This window comes from Lynx canadensis, chromosome D4 (assembly GCF_007474595.2).
Source record: "Lynx canadensis isolate LIC74 chromosome D4, mLynCan4.pri.v2, whole genome shotgun sequence".
NCBI lineage: Eukaryota > Metazoa > Chordata > Mammalia > Carnivora > Felidae > Lynx > Lynx canadensis.
The window spans coordinates 56,259,538-56,279,965 of record NC_044315.2 but is presented as its reverse complement, the minus strand read 5'-3'; the positions used below and the strand labels follow the sequence as shown (position 1 = coordinate 56,279,965).

Below are 20,428 nucleotides of genomic sequence, written 5' to 3'. Positions count from 1 at the left end.
AAGGCATTAGTCGCTTGAACCTTAGAAGACTCCTAAAGATCATGGTATCTCACGGAGTCTCCTACTGATCTATGGGAATAGACCAATCCTGAAATAATAGGTGTATTTATATCGGCAACCTCGGGGAATAGGGTAGGAAACGTCTCTGGTACCCTTCAATTAGAAGAAGAAAAGTAAAAGTTTGGACAAGCAGGAACTGGAAACTAGGACAGAGCCTGATAGGTAGTCGTTGCCTAGGTAACCAGACAGCTTTTGACACCTTTCGCTGGCCCTGCCGGTCACTTCCGGCACCCGAGGGCTGAGTCGTAACGTCACTTCTTGTATTGAGGGATGCCCCCGCGCTCTGATTAGCCAGCCTTCTCTATTTGGCCGGACGTCCCGCCCTCTGCCTGTTCCTCGGCTGAGGCGGGGGCGAGGTAGCTATGGCGGCTGTCAGCGACGTGCAGCGGCTACAGGCCCGTGTGGAGGAGCTGGAGCGCTGGGTGTACGGGTCTGGCGGGCCGCGCGGCTCGCGGAAGGTGAGTGATCTGGGATCCAGTGCTGCCTTTCTGGGGCAGAGCAAGAGCGGCCTACTGGCATGGTCCTCGGGATAGGTGCAACCGCTCCGGCCTCGTCGCCCGCAGCCGGACCTTTGGAATAACAAAGGTTCGAAACCTTTCGGAGCTTATCGGACCCACGGGCTCCATTTCCATGGAGGACACTCAGCGTTATTAGGACCGATTGCGATGGGCTCATTGTAAACTGTGACTAAGACTGCCTCTGTCCTCTCGGGCTGGAGACCTAACACACTTGAAAATCTGACTAACGAGAGTTTCTGTAAGAGCTGAAGTCCACAATGGAAGGGCTGGCATAGAACCCTGCGTAATCAATTGCTAAATATTGTGCAGAAAGAGGTCCGTGGGACACTGGAGGGCGCAAAGCAAAGGTGGATAAGGAAGGCTTCCGGAATGAGAGATGAGGTCTGAGAGAGCCAGAATTAGGAGGGAAGGGATTGGATACCGGGTGGGGTTTTTTTTTTGTTTGTTTGTTTGAGTTTATTTATTTAGAGGCGACGGGGGGGGGGGGGGGGCGGGCCAGAGAGAGAGAGAGAATGAGAGAATCCCAAGCAGGCTCCCTGCTGTAGGCGTGGGGGTGGGGGGTGGCTGGATTCCACCAACGGTCATATCATGACCTGAACCAAAACCAAGAGTCCCACACCTAACCCACCGAGCCACCAGGGGCCAGAATACCGGGTGTTTAGATATGGATGGAACACTCCTTCACACCAGTGACTGAATTTTGACAACCGTGAACCTTAGTTCTCCTACCCCCCCCCCTTTTTTAATATGGGAAGACCTTTTACTGAAGGTAAAAGAGTGTCAGGCATACCCTGGAGTTAGATGCATCAGAGATAATGATGTCTGTTTGTATACTTCTTGTGGAATTGTCACTAGCAGATTGTGCCCCATTTGAGAACTGATTTTTCAAAACATTCTCTCCCTTTGACATCCATGACAAAAATCCTCCTTGTTTTCCTTCTACCTCTGTGGCTGTTGCTGCTTAGTCCCATTTGCCTCCCCATATATTTGACCCTTGAATATTAGCATTCTTCACCCCATATTCTAAAACCTGGGTAAGATCATTCACGTTCATAGCCTCTCCCTCTATTTGATCCTTTAATATGGGAATTCCTTACCTTCTACCCCTAGAGCCTAGGTAGGTTCAGCCAGAGAGGTAGGAACCAGGTTATGCTAATGTCCTATAAACTCTAACATAGTTAATTACCTTCCCAATCAGACTTGAAACTTCCCAGAGACTACATGACTATCTTCCCCTTCACACTGAGGATTCCCAGAAGGTGGGGTTGCATCTCCTTTAAAACAAGAGAAAGGGGCGAACCTATTTTGCTGGGATAAAGAGATTTGGGAGATCAAGGAATGGGGGTTCTTTACCTCTTTCAAGCCTTGGTCAAGCAGCGAAACTTGGAATTAATTTTCAGTCCCCTTGCAGGTGGCTGATGGCCTGGTCAAGGTACAAGTGGCTTTGGGGAACATTGCCAGCAAGAGGGAGAGGGTGAAGATTCTGTACAAAAAGAGTAAGTGATTCCATAGGGTGCCTGCCTTCCCTCCTTCCCATGCCTATGCTTCCTGGGACCTGGCCCTTGCCTTCCAGCCCAGTAGGTCATTGGAGTCACTCTATGGGGACAGAATGTGAAGATATTTCCCTGCTGAAGTGGTGTCATGGGGTGTGATTTCTACTTTGTGGTTAAACTCCAAGCCCATGACAGTGTCATAAGTTATGGGATAAGGGCTCTGCCTCAAAAGTCCTCTGGTGAAGGAGGGAGGAGAGGTATAGTATTTTGCACAGGCAAGGTTCAGAGGCAGGAGGGAAATTAGGCACTGAGAGCCCAGGCTTGGCTCAGCCATGCCTTTTTGATTATGTCAGAGCCAGCAACCTAGAAATCAGAAAAGGCTCTCACTTGTCTTGGTGGCACTGAGGAGCAAGTGGCCTTCCACCTTTGGTGAAGATAGGTCAGTGGGAATGCTGAGGGTTCCAGGATAGTGGAGGCAATTGTGTTCCCAGCTGTAAAGGCTGAGTTTGGCCAGGAGGTATTCACAGGGGAGAGACAGGGAGGTGGGGCCCAGTAGAGGCCTGCTGATAGATATTGTGGGTGTCATCTCCTCACTCAAGGCTCTCCCCAAAGTTGATCACTAATATCCTTCTAATATCCTTCATAAGACAGATTTCCCACACCCCACCCCTATGCCATTTTCTGTCTTGCTTCTTTTCTAGTTGAAGACTTGATCAAATATCTGGATCCTGAGTACATTGACCGCATTGCCATACCTGATGCCTCTAAGCTGCAGTTTATCTTAGCAGGTAGTGCTGGCCAATCTGTGCACATGCATCTGGGGATTATGGATTATGGGGGAAGTTGGGCATGGAGATGGCTTCCCTGCCAGTCCTCTCATGAATACAGCACTGGAAGCTGCAGTCTGAAATTCTGGCCTGGCTCTTGGCTGAGGCCTGAGGTCATCCTGTGGTCTTCTAGTGAGCATTGGGTGTGGTATACTTCTGAGCCAGCTGAGGCCATGGTGCCAGCAACAGTGGGAACTACTTCAGTTTTCTAACAGTGGTCTGCCTCTAGGATCTTCCTTCAGAACCTTCCTCACTTCTGCTCACTACATAAAGGAGCTTCTAGGAAAGGGTGGGAGCAGAGAACATTGCATTTGGGAGAGGTGAGAATATTGGCACGGGTTCCAGCATTTTCCTTTCATGTGAGAAGGCACAGGTGTTTCAGAGTTCTAGGCAGGAACTATTCACCTGGCAATGTCTGCTGCTCAATTTAGTCAATCACTCCATGAGGTAGGGTTTGCCAAGTAAATTCATTCAGAAGATGTTTAATGATCATTTTCTGTGATCCAGACCATCCTCAGTGTGAGGCATACAGTGGTGAACCAGAATGCCCCTGAACCATTGCCGCGGCTCAGGTGCCAAGTTCAGGAGATCTTTTCCTATACTAACTCTGGAGTCCAGCCTTTCCTTCCCTCCCTGGCCACTATCTGCCTGGATTCACTGAGTTTGTTATAGCAGGCTAGAGGAAGAGGCCTTAGAGTTAAAACTTCAAGAAAGGTGGTATTTGGAGAAACCTAGAGGCTCCTTGGATTCAAGACGGGTCATACCAGAGGCATCTAGGAGAGGTGGGAGCAGAATGGGGGACTGTGCACCTAGAGAAGGGGGCAGTGAGCAGAGTAGCTGCCCCATGCTGCAGGACTCAGCCATCTACCCTGTCAGGTCCTCAGTCCCTTGCATGGAAGTAGCAGTGCCCAGGTTTGCCTCACTGCCACTATCTTGTCTGTTTATGTCTCAGAGGAGCAGTTTATCTTATCCCAGATTGCACTCCTGGAACAGGTGGAGGCTTTGGTGCCTATGCTGGACAGCGCTCACATCAAAGGTACCTCTTTAGGTCTGCAGCTCTACCACTCTGCTTGGGGAGGTGGGTGGATGGACAGGACTTCCTTGTGCTTCAGGTTCCCTGGGTTCAAGCTAAGTCTGCTCCTTGTCTTTACCTCAACCCTGGGGATACCTGTCATCTGCATTGGGATGAAAATTGCCAGAGCAGAGAATTCATTTTCAGAATCTCAGGCAGTTTGGACCTAAGGACACTAGTGTAAGTCCAGCAGCTCCCAACTCTGAGTATTCCTTTTACCTTCTACCTCACCCCTCAGCATCTGTCCTTTAGGCTGCTATATAGCCCAGATTATACTATAAGAGTTCCTGCCAGGTGTGTGAATGTGTATAAATTCTTCCTGCTGCACTGTTGAGAACAGTCCCTGGGCCTGAGTTTTGACAAACAGACAGTGACTTTAATTGAATCCAGATATCCATCTTGTCTGTCTCTGGAGGTATTTTTTCCTGTTCCCCCTCCCTACCCCTGATCAGCTATCTGCTGAGCATTTGACAACCTTAAGCTATAGGCTCAGCATGGTGGCCAGGGCTCTGGGTGTTGGATTCTAGGTGTCCAGCTTAGGAACCTTGCATTCATCCTCAGCCCACCTTCAGGCTCCCTCTTCTAGGCAGACCTGGACCCACTGGACTGAGAGCAAAGGAACAGATCCCATAACAGGCAAAGCTTTCTTTACCTCACCCTGCTTACAGCATTGGGGTGGGGGTATGGGGAAACTCTGGGGACCCCAAGGTTTATTTTCTCCTAGGGCCCTGTATCCCCACCCAAGCCCCCACCCCCGCCTTGGGTCCAAGAGTAAAACTGGGATGGGCAGGGAGCCACACCACCACCTTTAGCTGCAGTGGTCGATGAAGCCTGGCGTTTGCTTAGCTTCTCCACTCAATACTCTAATCCTGCTGAAGACCTAATAGACTATTGAACAGTCCCGGGGGAAGGCACAAGCATCATCGGGCAGTGTGTGTTGTGTTTTACAGCCGTTCCTGAGCATGCCACCCGCCTGCAGCGCTTGGCCCAGATCCACATCCAGCAGCAGGTATGGGAGGGGAGAGGACTGGAAGAGAAAGTAGATGTGGTGAGGCTCCTAGTCCCCACCGCTGCCGCCTGGGCAAGCAGCCTCAGGCTACCCTGATGTCAGCTCCAGGGGAAACCTGAGGGTTTATCCTTTTATCTTCCTCGGCTTTAGAGAGGGAAAGGGACTTGCTTGGCCACATCAGGATCTCTTGACTCTCTGAGTAGGACTATTCTGAGATACCAGAAGATTGATGATGGGAAGTACCCAAGAATTTCTGGGGATGGTGTGTCCTTGACTATGGGTGGAGGAGCTGTTTTTTGGTTTTTTGTTTTGTTTTGTTTTATTTTGTTTTGCCATTCCCAGGCCCCAAAGTTTAAAGAGGGTTCAAATATAGGGGGCAGGGGAGGAGGACACATATACTAGCAGGAGTGTTTCCTTAATGTGTGGTTCACTCCCCCTTAGGACTGCTGTTAGGGTACCTATCCCGGAGCCCCATTAGAAATTTCCTCCTTTTGACTCTGGGGTGAAACACTACTTTTTCTAGGCTTTATGGGCTGTGAAGGTCCCTGACGAGGCAGGAAAGTTAATGGGAAGTGGGGGCTTTATCCAACCCCTTTCTCTGCCATACATTGTCCCCGTAGGACCAGTGTGTGGAGATCACTGAGGAGTCCAAGGCTCTCCTGGAGGAATACAACAAAACTGTATCCTTTCTGCTCAACCAGGCCCCTGAGGAATGTTGTCCAAAGCCCTGTCCTTTTGTTCCATCTCCATCTCTGTCTCTTTTATCCCATCCCAATCAACCTGTTTCCCTCCTCCCCTACCCTTTGGCAAATGCAAAATCTCTCCAGTCCCTCACTCAGGCTCCTGTTCTCACCTTGACCTGCCACCAGACAATTCTTCTCTCCAAACAATTTGTGCAGTGGGATGAGCTACTTTGCCAGCTAGAGGCCGCCAAGCAAGTGAAGCCAGCAGAGGAGTGATGGTTGCTCCCCATCCCAGGGTGGGCCAGGACAGCCAGGTTCCAGGGCCCTGTGTTAACCTGCCTTTGTAATAGGGCAGAGGCAGGTCTGTATTTATTGGATTCACAGCCTACTTGTCTGTATTCAGGGGCTCTGAGATCAGAGGTCTGGCTACTTGAGATTTGCTATTTGCACCCACTCCCCACATCAGTGTCCTATTCCAGTGACAATAAACTATAGAAATCACTGGAGCAGTGTGCCAACTTCCTGGTCTAGGATGGGAGTGGTGGTGAGGATGGGGGTGGTAGAAGGCAGAATTGTCAACCTTCCTAGTGGTTGGACCAGGAGGTATTCTCATCCTGATCTGGCTTTCTGGGAGATGTAGAGTTCTCAGGACAAATGCTCTCATTTGATTGATATGAGTGGAATATTTGTTTGTGTATCCATTTATCCCACATTTACCAAGTATCCTCTAAATGTCACGTGCCATGGTAGGTGAGGAGGACACAGGTAGGGTCCACTTGATCCCTGCTCTGCACAGACTAGCTGGGGAGACAGTCAAAGAAAAGAGCAGTCCTACCAAGTGGGCACAAAACAAAAAGGAATGGGGGAGGCAGTCCTGGAGGGTGATACGCAGGATGTTTGAGAGCAAGGGAGTAGCATGTGCAAAGCAGAGAGGAACCTTGAGGTTTCTCTCATGGGAGTTTACTTGGTGCTATTAAGCGGGAAGAGGAGCCCAGAAGAGGTTTGGTTGCAGGGCTTTGGGCTCTGGGTTGGGGTTGGGGGCGGGGGGCAGGGGGGGGTGGTTGTTGCCGGGTGGAGAGGGAGGGAACCTGAGGATAAAGAGTGGAGAAGAGTGGTGCTTCACTCCAAGTGTTTGCTGCCCCCTTGTGGTCTCAGGGAGTGCTGTGGTCCCAGATCCCTTTTTAACAGTCCGCTGGCCACCCAACGGTTTCACTAGCGTCTCAAATTCAGCATGTCGAAAAGAAGTCTGAAACTGGGAGTCATCCTAGACTCTTTCCTTCTCAGTTCAGTCACCAACTCTTCACCAAACCTACGTCTCCCAGCTTAATCTACTTTTCTGTATTCCCACTGCCATTTCTCTTAATTCTCACAAATCATTTAACAACTATTTGAGCGCCTATTATACACTAGGCAACATACGAGTCTCAGTGGACACGCCCCCGGGACCCCGCGGCCGTTGGTCGAGGCCCAGTTCCCCCACCCCCACCCCCTCTGGCGGCAGCACAAATTGGTTTGCTCACAAATTGGTATGCCCCCTGATGAAAACCCTCCGTGGCTTGCCATGCCCACAGAATGAAGTCCAATGTCAGAACTCGGTGACCAAGGGACTCCCCCGCGCAGCAGCAGTCACTTCGAACGGAACCCCTTGCCTCTGTCCAAAGTAAAACCCAATGCTTCGCCTTTGTTCTTGCTGTGCGCCCAGCTGGTGACGCCAGCGGAACCATCTTCTCAGGGCCAGATCCTTCCCAACTTTGGGACACGAGTCTCTGATGGTGGCTCCTCTCCGCAGGGCTCTCTCTCCACCCCAGTAGGGATGCCCTTGCTCCAGGATGTAACATCGGAGACTGTCTACATGTTCATGGTCTCGGGATGTTCTGGCTCAGCTGACTCCTAGAAGTCCCCGCGAAACTCAGCTTTCCCGCTGAGGCACCGCTAGGCACGGCCCCTTAGGTCCCGCCCCTACACGGCGTGCGCGGCCCCGCGGCTTCGGCGCGCTCCCGGCTTGGGCGCCATCTTGGCTCCTGATCGAATTTGAGGCGTGCGCGGCCAGGGCGGTGAGAGCGAGAACGCAGTGGGGTGGGGGGACCCTGGAGGTAGAGGGAAGAGAGGGGAGGCTGGTCCTTGGTCTCTGCGGCTTGCTGAGCTCTGGAGTCCGCCCGTGGCGGTGGAGACGGCCAGGTTGTGGACTCCACTCTATGAGTAGCCCAGGCAGCCCTCCGCGTCAAGCCTCTGCTGCCGTTTCTGAGGGATCTGGGCTGAGGGCATTGACACTGGGAATCTCAAGGTGAGGGGTGCATGGCCCTATCCTAAGGATCCCGGAGTGGGAGAGGAGTTCAGTTCTGTTTGAGGAGCATCTGGACGAGTTCTTGGCTCTTTCCAGGGAGCTTGGAGTATAGGAGCCTCTGCGAGCGGAGTGAGGGGGCCTTGTCCCGGTCTTGGAGAGCTGTAGGTGAGGAGCGCTTAGTCTGGTTTTCGAAAGTCTAGGGCAAGGGTGTAACCGGAGCCCAGGAGTGCAAGAGCACCTGGCTTTGGGATCCCAAACAGACCAGGTTCTGCCACTCCTGGCTGACAAAATCCGAAGGCAGAGAGCCAAGTGGTGGTGAAACAATAAAGTAATTTATTTCAGTGAGGCCAACACCGGAAGACAGCGGACTAGGCTCAAAGACGGTCTTCAAAGTGCTGAAAATACTTCTAGGTTTATATAAGGAGAATGTGAGACAAAGGTCGGTCCGTAGGTGCAAGACGCAGTAATGGGCAGATTGATCATTGTCTTGGGGCCAGTCAAGGGGGTCTTGCTGGCATTAGGGCAGCTGTTATTGCTTGAGGGGTATTTTTGGTTCCCATCAAGGGATGCTTTGCCTGCAGGATGTTTTCCCCGAGTTAAAAGATAAGCTGGAGGGGCACCTGGATGGTCTGTAGAACATGCAGTTCTTGATCTTTGGGGTTGTGAGTTTGAGCCCCACATTGGGTGTAGAGCTTACTTAAAAATAAAAAAATGTGGGGAGGAAAATATAAACTGGAAAGAACTTTTTTTTTAAATTTTTTTAATGTTTATTTACTTTTGAGAGAGGCGGAGACAGTGCAAGCGGGGGAGGGGCAGAGAGAGAGAGAGAGAGACACACACACACACACACACACACACACACACACACACACACACAGAATCCGAAACAGGCTCCAGGCTCTGAGCTGTCAGCACAGAGCCCAATGTGGGGCTCGAACCCACGAACCATGAGATCATGACCTGAGCTGAAGTCAGTGCTTAACCAACTGAGCCACCCAGGTGCCCCTGGAAAGAACTTTATTAATTAGAAAGTATAGATTGAGGTAAAAATGGAGGTTCTTGAAGTCCTTGTTTAAGGCTCATGCCCTGTCCCAAGGAGCTCAAGATGAGAGAGGCTCATTCCCAGTCCTATGGCTCTTGGGATGAGGGGGCTTGGCCCTATCCTAAAGACCCCAGTGTTTGATGAATTTGGTCCTGTCTCAGGGACTCCAGGGTGGAGGCAGGGTTATGGCCCTGTCCAGAGGAATGGGGTATGTGGGATACAGCCCCTTCCCAGGGTAAAGTAGGCATGGCACCTTTTCTTAGAAGCCGGGGGTGAGGGGATATGGTCCTATTCCTGGGAAGTCTGGGATAAATAGGACCATATCCTGGAGAGCTGGGGTTGTGGGGTGTCCTGGGGCACATTGCCCAGCATTCATCTGACACTTCCCTGCAGTGGGCCGTGAAATTCAGACACAACAGCAAGTGGGATGGAGCACTACCGGAAAGCTGGCTCTGTGGAACTCCCAGCACCTTCTCCGATGCCCCAGCTACCTCCTGATACCCTGGAGATGCGGGTCCGAGATGGCAGCAAAATCCGCAACCTGCTGGGGCTGGCACTGGGTCGATTGGAGGGTGGTAGTGCACGGCATGTGGTGTTCTCAGGTTCTGGCAGGGCTGCAGGAAAGGCGGTCAGCTGTGCTGAGATTGTCAAGCGGCGGGTACCAGGCCTCCATCAGCTTACCAAATTGCGCTTCCTGCAGACCGAGGACAGCTGGGTGCCAGTCTCACCTGACACAGGCCTAGATCCCCTCACGGTGCGCCGCCATGTACCTGCAGTGTGGGTACTGCTCAGCCGGGACCCCCTGGACCCTAATGAATGTGGCTACCAGCCTCCAGGAGCACCCCCTGGCTTGGGCCCCACATCAAGCTCCAGCTGTGGCCCACGACCCCGAAGAAGGGTTCGAGACACTTGGTCCTGAAGATCTGCTGAGCAAGCTGTTCCCCAGGCATGAATGTCTATGATGGCTTTGCCTTCTCTGAGAAGTCTCTGTAACTGTTCAACATCCCCAACAAGACTTGAATCTACAGAAAGGAGCCTCCCTGTCCTGCTTCCCCTTCTCTCTGGTGTGTGAAAAGGGACTGCTACAGTGACAGGTGTGCAGTCTTAGATGGCTTCTGGATTGCTTAAGAAGGGCTTACTCAGCCTTCTCCCTACTGTGCTTCTGTCCTTCTGACAGAAATCCAGGGAGTGGTTAGGAAATAAAGGTTCTGCCTAATTGTCTGATGAGCCTCTGCTTGACCTGTGTAGAAGTGGGATTAAGGGAGGGGGAGTCCCTGCACCCCCCTGCCCCTGGTTTAGGGACATTTTTCTTTCTCTGCAGCATTTATTATAGTATAGTGGTTAAGGTCATGGTCTCAGGTAACAGACTGCCTGAATTTGAATCTGGCTCTGCCATTTGCTAGTAAGTTACTGCTTTGTGACCTTGGGCAAGTTACTGCTCTGAGCCTTAGTATTCCCATCCATAAAACAGGATATATATAGTGCTTACCTCATAGGGTTGTTAATGAGGATTTTTTTTTTAATGTTTATTTATTTTGAGAGAGCAAGTGGGGAAGGGGCAGAGAGGGGGAGAAAGAATCCCAAGCAGGCTCCATGCAGTCAGCTCAGAGCCCATTGCAGGTCTGAACCCCATGACCCTGGGATCATGACCTGAGCTGAAATCAAGAGTCATGCTCAACTGACTTAGCCACCCAGGCGTCCCAACGATTTTTAAAAATTTATTTATTTATTTATTTAGAGAGAGAGAGAGCGAGAGCGCGCACGAGCAGGGGAGGGGCAGGGAGAGAGAATCCCAAGCAGGCTCCATACTGTCATCGCAGACCCTGATGCAGGGCTCGATCTCACATACTGTGAGATCATGACCTGAGCCAAAACCAAGAGTCAGACACTTAACTAACAGACCCACCCAGAGGATTGAGCTCCCTCAATCAGGACAGAGGGCCCCTATGAGGGTTAGATGTAGAAATATGCACATATGACTCTTAGATACCACCTGGGCATATAGTACTATATAAATGTTAATTGCTATCATTATTAATGACTCCATTTACAAACATGTATTTTCCTATCTTAAAAACATAGCTCATGGGGCATCTGGCTGGTGCAGCTGGAAGAGCATATGGCTCTTGATCTCAGGGTTGTGAGTTTGAGCCCCATGTGTGTAGAGATTACTTAAATAAATAAACTAAAAAACAAACAAACAAAAAAACCCCAGCTCAGTCTCATATCTCCCTTCCGGGCCTCATCCTTTCTTTTTTACCCCTAGCTACTCCTTTTCTGTCTCAACTTGGCCTTAGACTCTCAGACTTACATTGGTAAGGTCAGGGGCATGAGAAGAGAGGTAAAGATTGCAATGGTAGCCAGGGATCTGCAGGGATCAGAGCAGGATTGTGGGCAGTGGTAGACTCAGTGAAGAGTTGAATCAGTTGGGTCTCCCACTGGATTTTGATGTCTTCCCCAATATTTCCAGTGACTGAGTGTCCAGTCACTAGGAAAGCATAAACTTGGGGCTGTTCTGGGTTCACACTGTGGCAGGATGAGCCCGTCAATTTGAGAGTGTTGAACTGATGTTTGGCTGAGTCTAGGCAGGAGGGGATGGATTGTTGGGAGAAATCCAACAATTGGAGGCCTCAATAAGGGCTTAGGGCAGGGATGAGGGGACCAGAAGGCCAGAAGGCTATGGTCAAAACTTGAACACTATGTTCTGTGCTTTTCAAGATAGGTTGACCAGAGTGATGTGAAAGACCTTGAGGGAAGGGCAGGTGATGCAGATTCAGGGGATATTAGAGACAGGAACCCTCTGAACTGTTGCCCAGTCAGGCCTCTCAAATACAGAGGGTCAAGGAGCATCAAATACACCCCTAGAGGCTGTGGCAGGGATTCTGGTGTCTTGCTACCAGCAACTCCTGACTTCTCCCCATTCTCTTTGTGGCTAACTCAGGTTTTTGCTCCCTCCCAGCTTCTGTGTATTGCTTTTTCTCTAAGTATCTCCACTTGTGTGTTTTCTACCATAAAGAGCTGTCTGAGCGTCATTGTTTCCCAGAGCTTTGGGGCTAGGCCACTTGCAGACTGTTGATGTGTGGCTCAGCATCCCATCCTGATCCACCCTGCTGTGGCCAGGGTGGAATAATCACATGGAATAAGCATGCTGACCTGTGCTCAGGGGATGATTCAGTAAGGTGGTATTACAAGCTCTGGGGGTCCTAGGAAGGGTTCCCATTTGGGCAGTTCATTAAGGCACCACCTAGTAACTCCAGGATGATGGCAGGGCTTGTGTGAAAGAAACTGAGGAGGGGGTCAAAATCTCTTGATAGCTCAGAGAATCAGGAAATAGGCCACAGGAAGAATTTTAGGAAGGGAACCCGAGAGAAGATAGTCCTTTAGAGTCAGAAAGCTTGACCCAATTTAGGAGGGAGCATAAGAGTTGTATATAATTGCTGATTCAGTGTCTTCCCATTCAATATCTCCTCCTTAATTCACTCCAGTATGGCTTCTACCTCCATAATTTGTTGGAAAAGGTTATGCCTTGGCATGAAAGGTAAGGAAGTGGAGACAGCTCTTTCAAGAAGTGGCATTGTGAATGGGAGGAGAGAGGTGATAAATAGTTGTAGAGGAATGTGGATGCAGAGTTTTCTATTTTAATGAGTTAGAGATTTGAACATATTTGTAGGTTAATGGAAGAAGCTAATAGTAAAAGAGATTGAAGAGGCAAGAGACTCTGGATAACTCATAGAATGAGACTCTGCAAGGGGTAAAAGGGAATGGGATCCAGAAGCATGGAGGTATGGGCCTTCCAAAGGGAAGAGGAGAGATGATTCCCTGTAAATTCCCAGGGAAGAAGTTGAAGATGGGTGTGCATACGAGTGGGTGTGGAGGCAAAGGTGGGACATGAGGAAGTTCAGAAGGTTCCTATTGATGTGGGAATCCAGCTCTGCTGCTGAGAGTGGAATGAGGAGGCTGGTGGGAAGGAAGTATGGGATCGTTGTTGCAGGAGAGATAACCAGGGGGTCACAGGAGGATGACCAGGCAGGGCTAAAAGCCCAGGTAAGGCTGGTGACCATGAACTTGTAGTGTTATCAGTCAGGGTGTTTGAGCTTCAGAAGCATCCATAGGACAGGTGAGGACTCAGGAATCACTGTTGCATCCTTCCAGACTAAGGTTAAGACAGGCAGAAACGATAGAAGAATAGTGAGGAGACTAGCAAGATGTAGTGAAGAATCAAGGAATCCAAAGTGGGTCAGGAGAGAAGTAAAGATAGGGGTAGGGGTCACTGTCCTGGACATCCCCATGAAAATGTCTGGGGTGGGATGGGATGAAATGGAGTAGTTGAGTGAACTAGGACAGGCATTGTCACTACGCATTTCTAGGGCTGTTGTACCAAAGTATCACAGATTGAGTGGCTCAGAACAACAGAAATTTACTGTCTCACGGTGTTGGGAGACTAGAAGTCTGAAGTCAAGGTGTCAGCAGGGCCATTTCCCTTTCTGAAACTTGTAGGAGAATCCTTCCTTGACTTGTCCTAATTTCTAGTTTGCTGTCAGTCTTTGGCTTTCTTGGCTTTTAGATGTATCACTCCCGTCATTCATCTTCACATTTCCTTCCCTTATGTCTGTTTCTATGTCCAATTTTCTTTTTATAAGGACACCAGTCAGGGCACCTGGGTGGCTCAGTCAGTTAAGTGACTCTTGGTTTTGGCTCAGGTCATGATCTCACACCCCACATCAGGCCCTGGGCTAACTGAGCCTGCCTGGGATTCTCTTCCTCTCTCTGCTTCCCCCTCCGCACGTGTGCACAAGTGCTCTCTCTCAAAATAAAACTCAAATAAATAAATAAGGACACCAGTCATATTGGATTAGGGCCCACCCTAATAACCTCATTTTAACTTGATTACATCTGTAAAGATCTCATTTACAAACAAAGTCACCTTTTGGGGTACTAGGGGTTAGAACTTAAACATATCTTTTATGGAAAGAGATAATTCAATAGTAGTTAAAGGATGAGATGGAGGAGTTGTGGATTTGAGAGTTTTGGTTATGGGCCTGGGAGTGGATAGCTGAGTGGCCTGGAGAGAGAGTCACTGAAGACAAGGTTGAGGAATTAAGAGGCTAGGGAGGGTGGTGATGTGTGTGTTGGGGGCAGGAGGGGGGCTTCAAGGTGGGCAATGGGGTCCTCCAGGATGGAATGTGCTGAGCATTCTCACTGCTTGCCTTAGAGGTGGTGTGTATAGTGAGTTTGTTCCCCTTGAAATGGGGACTTAAGACCACAGTATGACTGGAGGGGTTATATACCTGCCACATGCAAGCAGGCACCAAATCCTGCCAATTTTACTTCCTAGGTGTCTCCATTCCCACAGCTTCTGTTGTTTTGTGCCTCTCAGCATCTTGTAACATTCTCCTTACTGGTTTCCCTGCTTCACTCCCTTCTGAGCTCTCCTTCAAACCAAGCCACTAACTTTTTCCTTTGTTTAGAATGCTCTTCTGACAGATACCTGCATGGCCATCTCCCTTCCTCCTTTAAGCCATCACTCAAATGTCACCTCAGCAAAGGCCTATTCTGACCCAATCCATTTAAGACTGCAGTCAAGCACTTTTTTTCCCCTTCTAAATATAATTTACTTTTTTAAAATAGTGTTTTGTTTATTGTCTGTCTCCTCCTGATGAGAACGTAAGCTTGGAAAGGGTAGGAATCTTTTTTTTTTTTTTTTTTTTTGGTGCAAAAAAAAAGTGATTTTATTAAAGCATGGGGACAGAACCCATAGGCAGAAAGAACTGTGAGGAATCTTTGTTTTGTTGACTAATGTAACCTAAGGATCTTGAACACTTATTGGCATATAGTAGGTGTTTGATGAATTGATGACTGGTTAATATAAGAACGAATGGCTATTGAGCCTCCAAGTGTGTGGCCATACCCAGATCCTGTCATTCTCCCTCAGCCTTCCCATGTCCAGATTAGAGGACAAAATCCAAATTAATTCGTTGGATGGTCTTAAAGGACCTCCTTGCTTGGTCACTGCCATGGCTTAGTCTATCTTTGGCCTAATCCCTTTGGACCTGGGCTCTGGGCATACTAACATCTTACTCTTCTGACATGCATGAGATTTCTGCCTCTGAACCTTTGCTCTTGCCATTTGTCTGCTTGCCACCCATCAAGAGTGTTCAAAGGACACTAGTAATAAGCTCTGAGGGCTTGCTCCTGAGGACCTATCTCTCCACTCCCAAACCCCTCTCAATTTGGGATAAGGCCTGAGTCTGTAAGGTACCTCCAGCTACCACTTTGGTCATTGCACTAGGAAGGTGGTGTATGGTTGCACTTCTGAATATGGGCACAAGGTGGCAGCATTTACAAAGGGCTAGCCCATCCTCTTGCAGGGTTTGTACAGAGGTTGCCAGGAGATTCAAGACCAAGGTACTAGTCTAGGCTTGAAATTTGGCCTCACTGGGCTCAGAGATCTCTCATTTGTTCCACAAACAGCTAGTGATTACCCATAATGTGACAAATATAGTCACTGGCTTCAGAACCTCTAGCCCCAGCTATAGCCACGTATATAGGGATTTTCACTATTGGTATAAGTACAGAGATTAGGGAAGTTCATTAGACTTCAGGAGTTCAGAGCCCTCCGTCCAGTCTTTAGGAAGAGTCAAAGCTTCAAAGAAGAAGACATTATGCTTGTGTAGAATCTTGAAGAAGCACAAGAAGTGAAAAGGATATTCTTGGTAAAGGGCAGGCATGAACTAAGGTATAGAGGTGAGAAAAGCACAGAGATCATCACTGGAGCATGAAGTTCAAGGTGGGGAGTGTGAGGAATCAAGCTCCAAGGTGGGTGGGAGCCAGACTGGAAGGGCCTGAGTGGCCAAGGAGCTTGGGCTTTTTCTTGAGGGTGATGGAGAGTCACTGAAACCTTTAAGGAGGAAATGATGTGGCATTATCAGATTGGTATTTTAGGGAGAGCTCTGGCTGCTACAGTGTAGAAAATGGGTTGGGAGCACAGGCAGAAAAGTCAGTGAGGAGGTTGCTGTAGGGATCCAGGGGGAGATGGTGAAGCCAAAATTATGGCTGGAGCAGGCCTTAGAGAAGCTCTCCTAGCTCACAGGAGCTTTCATGGCCTGGCACTTTGAAAGAGTTCTTGGCCCTTGGCACCCACTTCCCTGCCATTTAAGCCACCTCAGCCCTTCTGTTTCTGAGGTTTCTTTTGGCTCTACCTTAGTTCCCCTGGTTATCCTGGTTGGAACCAGTGTTTCTGTCAGTTTCCATGTGGGGCCCTCAACTTCCTTAGGTCCCACTCTCTTGGGAGATCTGTCAACCTTCAGCACACCTACATCCCAGCCTCCCTCAGTGTGATCCTTTCATGCACATCCTTCTTTGACAGAAACACCAGATAGATATGTGACTGAGGGGCCTCCTCCACTAGGGCTGTCACTCTCTGCCATTGCCGCCCCCGCCGCCCCCAGACAGCATTCATACAAACATATGTGTGTGCATACACATATGCGTGTATCATTGACAGGACTGATGCTGAAGGAAGGGCATCCCTGGCAGGCAGAGGAGCGTCACCTGAGGAAATGTCTGGAGGTAGGAAAGTACAAGGGAGTGTTTGGGGAGCAGAGGGGAATGTTGTTAGTAGGGTCTGGAAGGGACTGGTCAGGGCCTTCAAGGTTGGGCCCTGAGCCATGACCAAGTACTGCAAGCAAGGGGCACCACAGCCAGGTTTTGAGCAGAGATTGGGAGAGTCACCTTCCTTCAGTCTCATGAATATGCACAGAACCTGTTGAATTATGCAGACTGAAAGGATGTAAATGTATATGCAAATTTTCTGCTGCCCTTCTTGTTGCTATGGAAACCAAAGAAGAGCAAAAGGGGGCCCAAACCCTGGGGAGACCAGACTGGAGAGACTGGAGACCAGGAGGATCTCCTCTGTTGCCTGCTTTTCCCTTTCCTTCTGTTTTAATCTTTTTCTTTGCCTCACTCTTTGTCTCCGGACTCTCTCTTTCCATCTCTTTGCCCCTCTTGATCTTTCTGTCTCTATCTCTATTTATCCCTCCTGTTTTTTTTGTTTCTGTCTGTCAGTCTCTGAGCTTCTGTCTGTCCATGTGTATATATCTTTGACTGCATGTCACTGTTGCTCTATGACTCTGAGACAATGTTTCTCTGTGACTTCATGTCTCCCCCTATCTTTGTGTCTTAAATTCCATGGCTCTCCCTCCTGCATTTCCCTGTCTCCATGTCTCTGACTCACATCTTTTTTTCTCTGCATCTCTATTTTTGTGTCTGACTCTCTCTAATTGTGTCTATTTCTTGGTCTTTCTTCCAAGTTCTTTCCCTTCTCTTTTCACTCTGATTCTGTCTCTCTGAACTTCTTATTCCAATGCTTGTCTCTGATGGGAAGGACAGGAAGCTGCACATCTGTTCTTGACTGATGGCCCAGCCACCCGCATGTTCAAAGATTCCTAGGTGCTCTCCCCACATAAAATCCTGTTGCAGGTCTGGCCCCTGTCAGTGTTGCCATTGGACCCCTGTGACAGGCCTATGCTGGCTGCCAGTACACCAGGGCTCCTGTTCTAGCCTTTGCCTACTGTGTGACCCTGCCTAGTGTTTCTCTCTCTGGATCTGTAGTCCCATCCCTCTCGAAGCTGGTGGGCATCTTGAGGCAATGAGGTATAGAGAATAGAGAAGTGAGAGGTGAGTCTTAGTGGTTCACCCATCTGGCCCTCTGCCCAAGGGCTGACGTGAAGGGTCTGGCTGGGGCCCAGGTATGAGGGTGTCTAGGGCTAGTTGAGACCAATCCTGGCCCCCAGAGAAGACTTCTTGCTGATCCACAAAATCAAGCAGCAGCCTATCCACAGTCTATCCATGCTTCTGCCTGTTGCAGACTTACATCCAATTACCTGTTCAGGGTCCTTTGTTTGCCCCTCTGCCATTGATTGGGCTTACATTTATAGAACACCTATTCTACGCCATGCTTCTGCCTTCACAGGTCCACAGTGATAGAGAAATGTCATCTGGGCTTTTTGCATCTTCCCCCTCCCCCCCAAGAAGGGTCTCTTTGGTCCAGGTGGAAGGAAGAACACAACCCTTCAACTCCCATAGCTTCCTATCCCTGGTGGGCTCATTTGTGGGTATAAAGCATATGCAGCTGCAAAAGTCATGGATCAAGGTTAGGAGAAACAGAGACACAGAGATAGAGACAAGAGTAACTGGATCTATGGAGGCAATATGTCTCCATACAGGGTTTGGGATGGGGTATAGGAAATTTAGGGCAGGACTGAGGGTGAGGGTGGGCCAGAGTATTTTGAGGGCAGGTAAGCCACCCTATGTAGAGGTGGAAGCTTCCCCTTTCAGCCCTGGGCAGGATGCCTTAACCTCTAGGGAAGCACTAGACATGGGGGATCTGGCTGGGGCCCAGGTGTGGGGGCAGTCAGAGCAGTCAGGGCAAGCCCCCCTCCTCCAAGAGACTGCCAAGCTAAGCCCCCAGCTCTCCTGTCTCGCCAGAAAGGACACAGACATAATCACTCTTCCCATTGACTGTGATTCACCCATGTTCAGGCCCAGGCGTGATTATGCTGTCAGGAATTCCATGTTTGAATTAAAAACCTCCCTGGACACCCTACCCCACCCCACCTGGGCCAGTTGTGCCAATGGGTGTTGGAGCAGGGTCAAACAAGGCTGTCTGGAGGGCTTTAGGCAAGGCCACACATGGAGAGAAAAAAAGGGATTAGGGGAAAGATGGAGAGTGAGAAAGACTGAAAGATACAGGAGACATAAACATTGATGGGTAGAAAACCAAAGCCAGCAGATGAAGGGGGCTCTGGTATCCACCAGGCTGGCACTGAACACTTGACTGGATTATCTCATTTAATTGAATCTTCACAACAGTCATAGGCAATAGGCACTATTATGATCCCATTTTATTCCTGAGTTAATTGAGGCATAGAGACATTCAGTCATTTCCCTGAGGTCACAAAGCCATTAAATGGTGAGTAGGTATTTGAACGTTTCAGTCTCACTGAAGAACCAAGAAGACAGACAGACATAGAGACAGAGGTTGGGACAAATTCTCACACCACCACTCATGGCAAATCTGGGACTCCTGGAATCATCAGGCAGCTGTTCAGGGGAAAGCCTTCCCACAGGCCGAAGAACATGCAGCTTCCTATCCTTTCTATCAGAGTCCAGGACTGTGACAGAGAGAGACATAGAGAGAGAGAGAGACAAAGACATCAAAGCAGGGAGAGAGATGGAAGGGGAACTCTGTGCCACAGAATTCCTTATCTGACTTTCCTCCTTCCTGCCAGGTGTGCAGCCTGTCCTGCCCCTGAGTCAGATCTAGCCCAGCAGACACCTTGCTTTGGTGGGGCCTAGGCTTTGAGATCCACTTTTTCTTCCCTACAAATTTATTTATTTATTTTAAATTTAATGTATTTATTTTGAGAGAGAGCACATGGGAGGGGGTGGAGAGAGAAAGAGAGATTGAATCCCTAGCAGGTTCTACACTGTCAGCACAAAGCCCAACTCAGGGCTTGAACTCATGAACCATGAGATCATGATCTGAGCCAAGATCAAGAGTCAGATGCTTAACCAACTGAGCCACCCAGGCACCTCCCCACACACAAATTTATTGAGCACCTACTAGTAGAGAGGCACTCCTGCTCCACATCTCCTACCTCTTTCTCTTTCACTATTGAGAAATCTTTCCCATTGTCTAACTTCAGTCCCCTAGGATAGGTTCTGCAATAAGGGATCAAGATTAGAATTTGGGGACACTTTGATATGGAGGCTTATTCTAACCAAGTACAGAGAAGAGGCCCCTGAGGGCTGGCTTTGGGTGCCTTCTGGTTGGAGGTCCCTTCTAGTTGGTTTGGAGAAGAGGCTCATGGCCCAGCTGGTGGGGCCTAGAGAGCTGAGCTGTCAGCAGTAGGGAGGATAGGGTTGAGAAAAAAAACCAGAAACTATCCTGAGGGAGCCAGGGAGTTGGCTTTATGGTTTCTAATGTTTTAACCCTGGTTTCAATTACCCCCGGGGTCCCCAGGCTTCCCTGATGGTTGTGGGCTCCCAAGCTTGAGGGAGGCTCAGGACTCTCCTGGGAATGCCAGAAACTAGAGGCTCAGGGATAGGAGTCTGGGGGCAGAGGAGAATTTCCATCCTCTTCTTCCATGTGTCTGGCTGAGAGAGGCCGCCAGACCAAGCAGGACTCTGGGGACAGCAGGGAGGCTGGGGAAGGAGGGGCCTACACTCTGCTCACAGGCTTCTATGGAGGGTCTACATCAGCCAGCTCCTTAGCACCAGTTTGGTCCCATTGGCCTCAGCCCAATCCTGGCTGCTAACGCCCAGAGCTCTTTCTTGGCCTCATCAGGCTCCTTTTTGGTCTTGTGACAACCCTGACTCCTGGCTTTCCTTCTGCCTCTGGGGCAACCACACCTTCCCTGCTCACTCTGTTTTTTAAAAT

The 20,428-nt window shown here is 49.5% G+C and overlaps 2 protein-coding genes across 8 annotated transcripts; both read left to right on the top strand.

Moving 5' to 3' along the window:
* The first annotated feature begins 385 nt into the window (after positions 1-385).
* DCTN3 (dynactin subunit 3) lies at positions 386-6,168 on the top strand. Of its 4 annotated transcripts, none has more exons than XM_030293882.1 (8): positions 386-518; positions 1,990-2,074; positions 2,773-2,859; positions 3,851-3,934; positions 4,098-4,150; positions 4,921-4,979; positions 5,600-5,659; positions 5,849-6,168. In XM_030293882.1, exons 1-8 carry the CDS (start codon positions 423-425, stop codon positions 5,901-5,903), a joined length of 579 nt encoding a protein of 192 aa, XP_030149742.1. In that variant the 5' UTR covers positions 386-422; the 3' UTR covers positions 5,904-6,168. The 4 variants fall into 4 exon arrangements, with proteins under 4 accessions (XP_030149742.1, XP_030149741.1, XP_030149743.1 ...); XM_030293881.1 differs by having other exon boundaries at positions 3,851-3,946; XM_030293883.1 differs by lacking the exon at positions 4,098-4,150 and having other exon boundaries at positions 387-518; positions 3,851-3,946.
* A 1,465-nt stretch (positions 6,169-7,633) lies between these two features.
* RPP25L (ribonuclease P/MRP subunit p25 like) lies at positions 7,634-10,209 on the top strand. Of its 4 annotated transcripts, none has more exons than XM_030293905.1 (3): positions 7,700-7,716; positions 8,043-8,111; positions 9,382-10,209. In XM_030293905.1, exon 3 carries the CDS (start codon positions 9,416-9,418, stop codon positions 9,905-9,907), a length of 492 nt encoding a protein of 163 aa, XP_030149765.1. In that variant the 5' UTR covers positions 7,700-7,716; positions 8,043-8,111; positions 9,382-9,415; the 3' UTR covers positions 9,908-10,209. The 4 variants fall into 4 exon arrangements, with proteins under 4 accessions (XP_030149763.1, XP_030149765.1, XP_030149764.1 ...); XM_030293904.1 differs by lacking the exon at positions 7,700-7,716 and adding an exon at positions 7,729-7,946; XM_030293903.1 differs by lacking the exon at positions 8,043-8,111 and having other exon boundaries at positions 7,634-7,716.
* Positions 10,210-20,428: the final 10,219 nt, after the last annotated feature.

Bases quoted from the DNA above. Each gene is read 5' to 3' on its own strand.
- DCTN3 (XM_030293881.1), top strand. From the start codon at position 423: ATGGCGGCTGTCAGCGACGTGCAGCGGCTACAGGCCCGTGTGGAGGAG. The intron at 4,151-4,920 runs GTAAGTCCAGCA...TGTGTTTTACAG, and splicing joins TTGGACCTAAGGACACTAGT to CCGTTCCTGAGCATGCCACC. The intron at 5,660-5,848 runs GTATCCTTTCTG...ACCTGCCACCAG, and splicing joins TGGAGGAATACAACAAAACT to ACAATTCTTCTCTCCAAACA.
- RPP25L (XM_030293903.1), top strand. From the start codon at position 9,416: ATGGAGCACTACCGGAAAGCTGGCTCTGTGGAACTCCCAGCACCTTCT.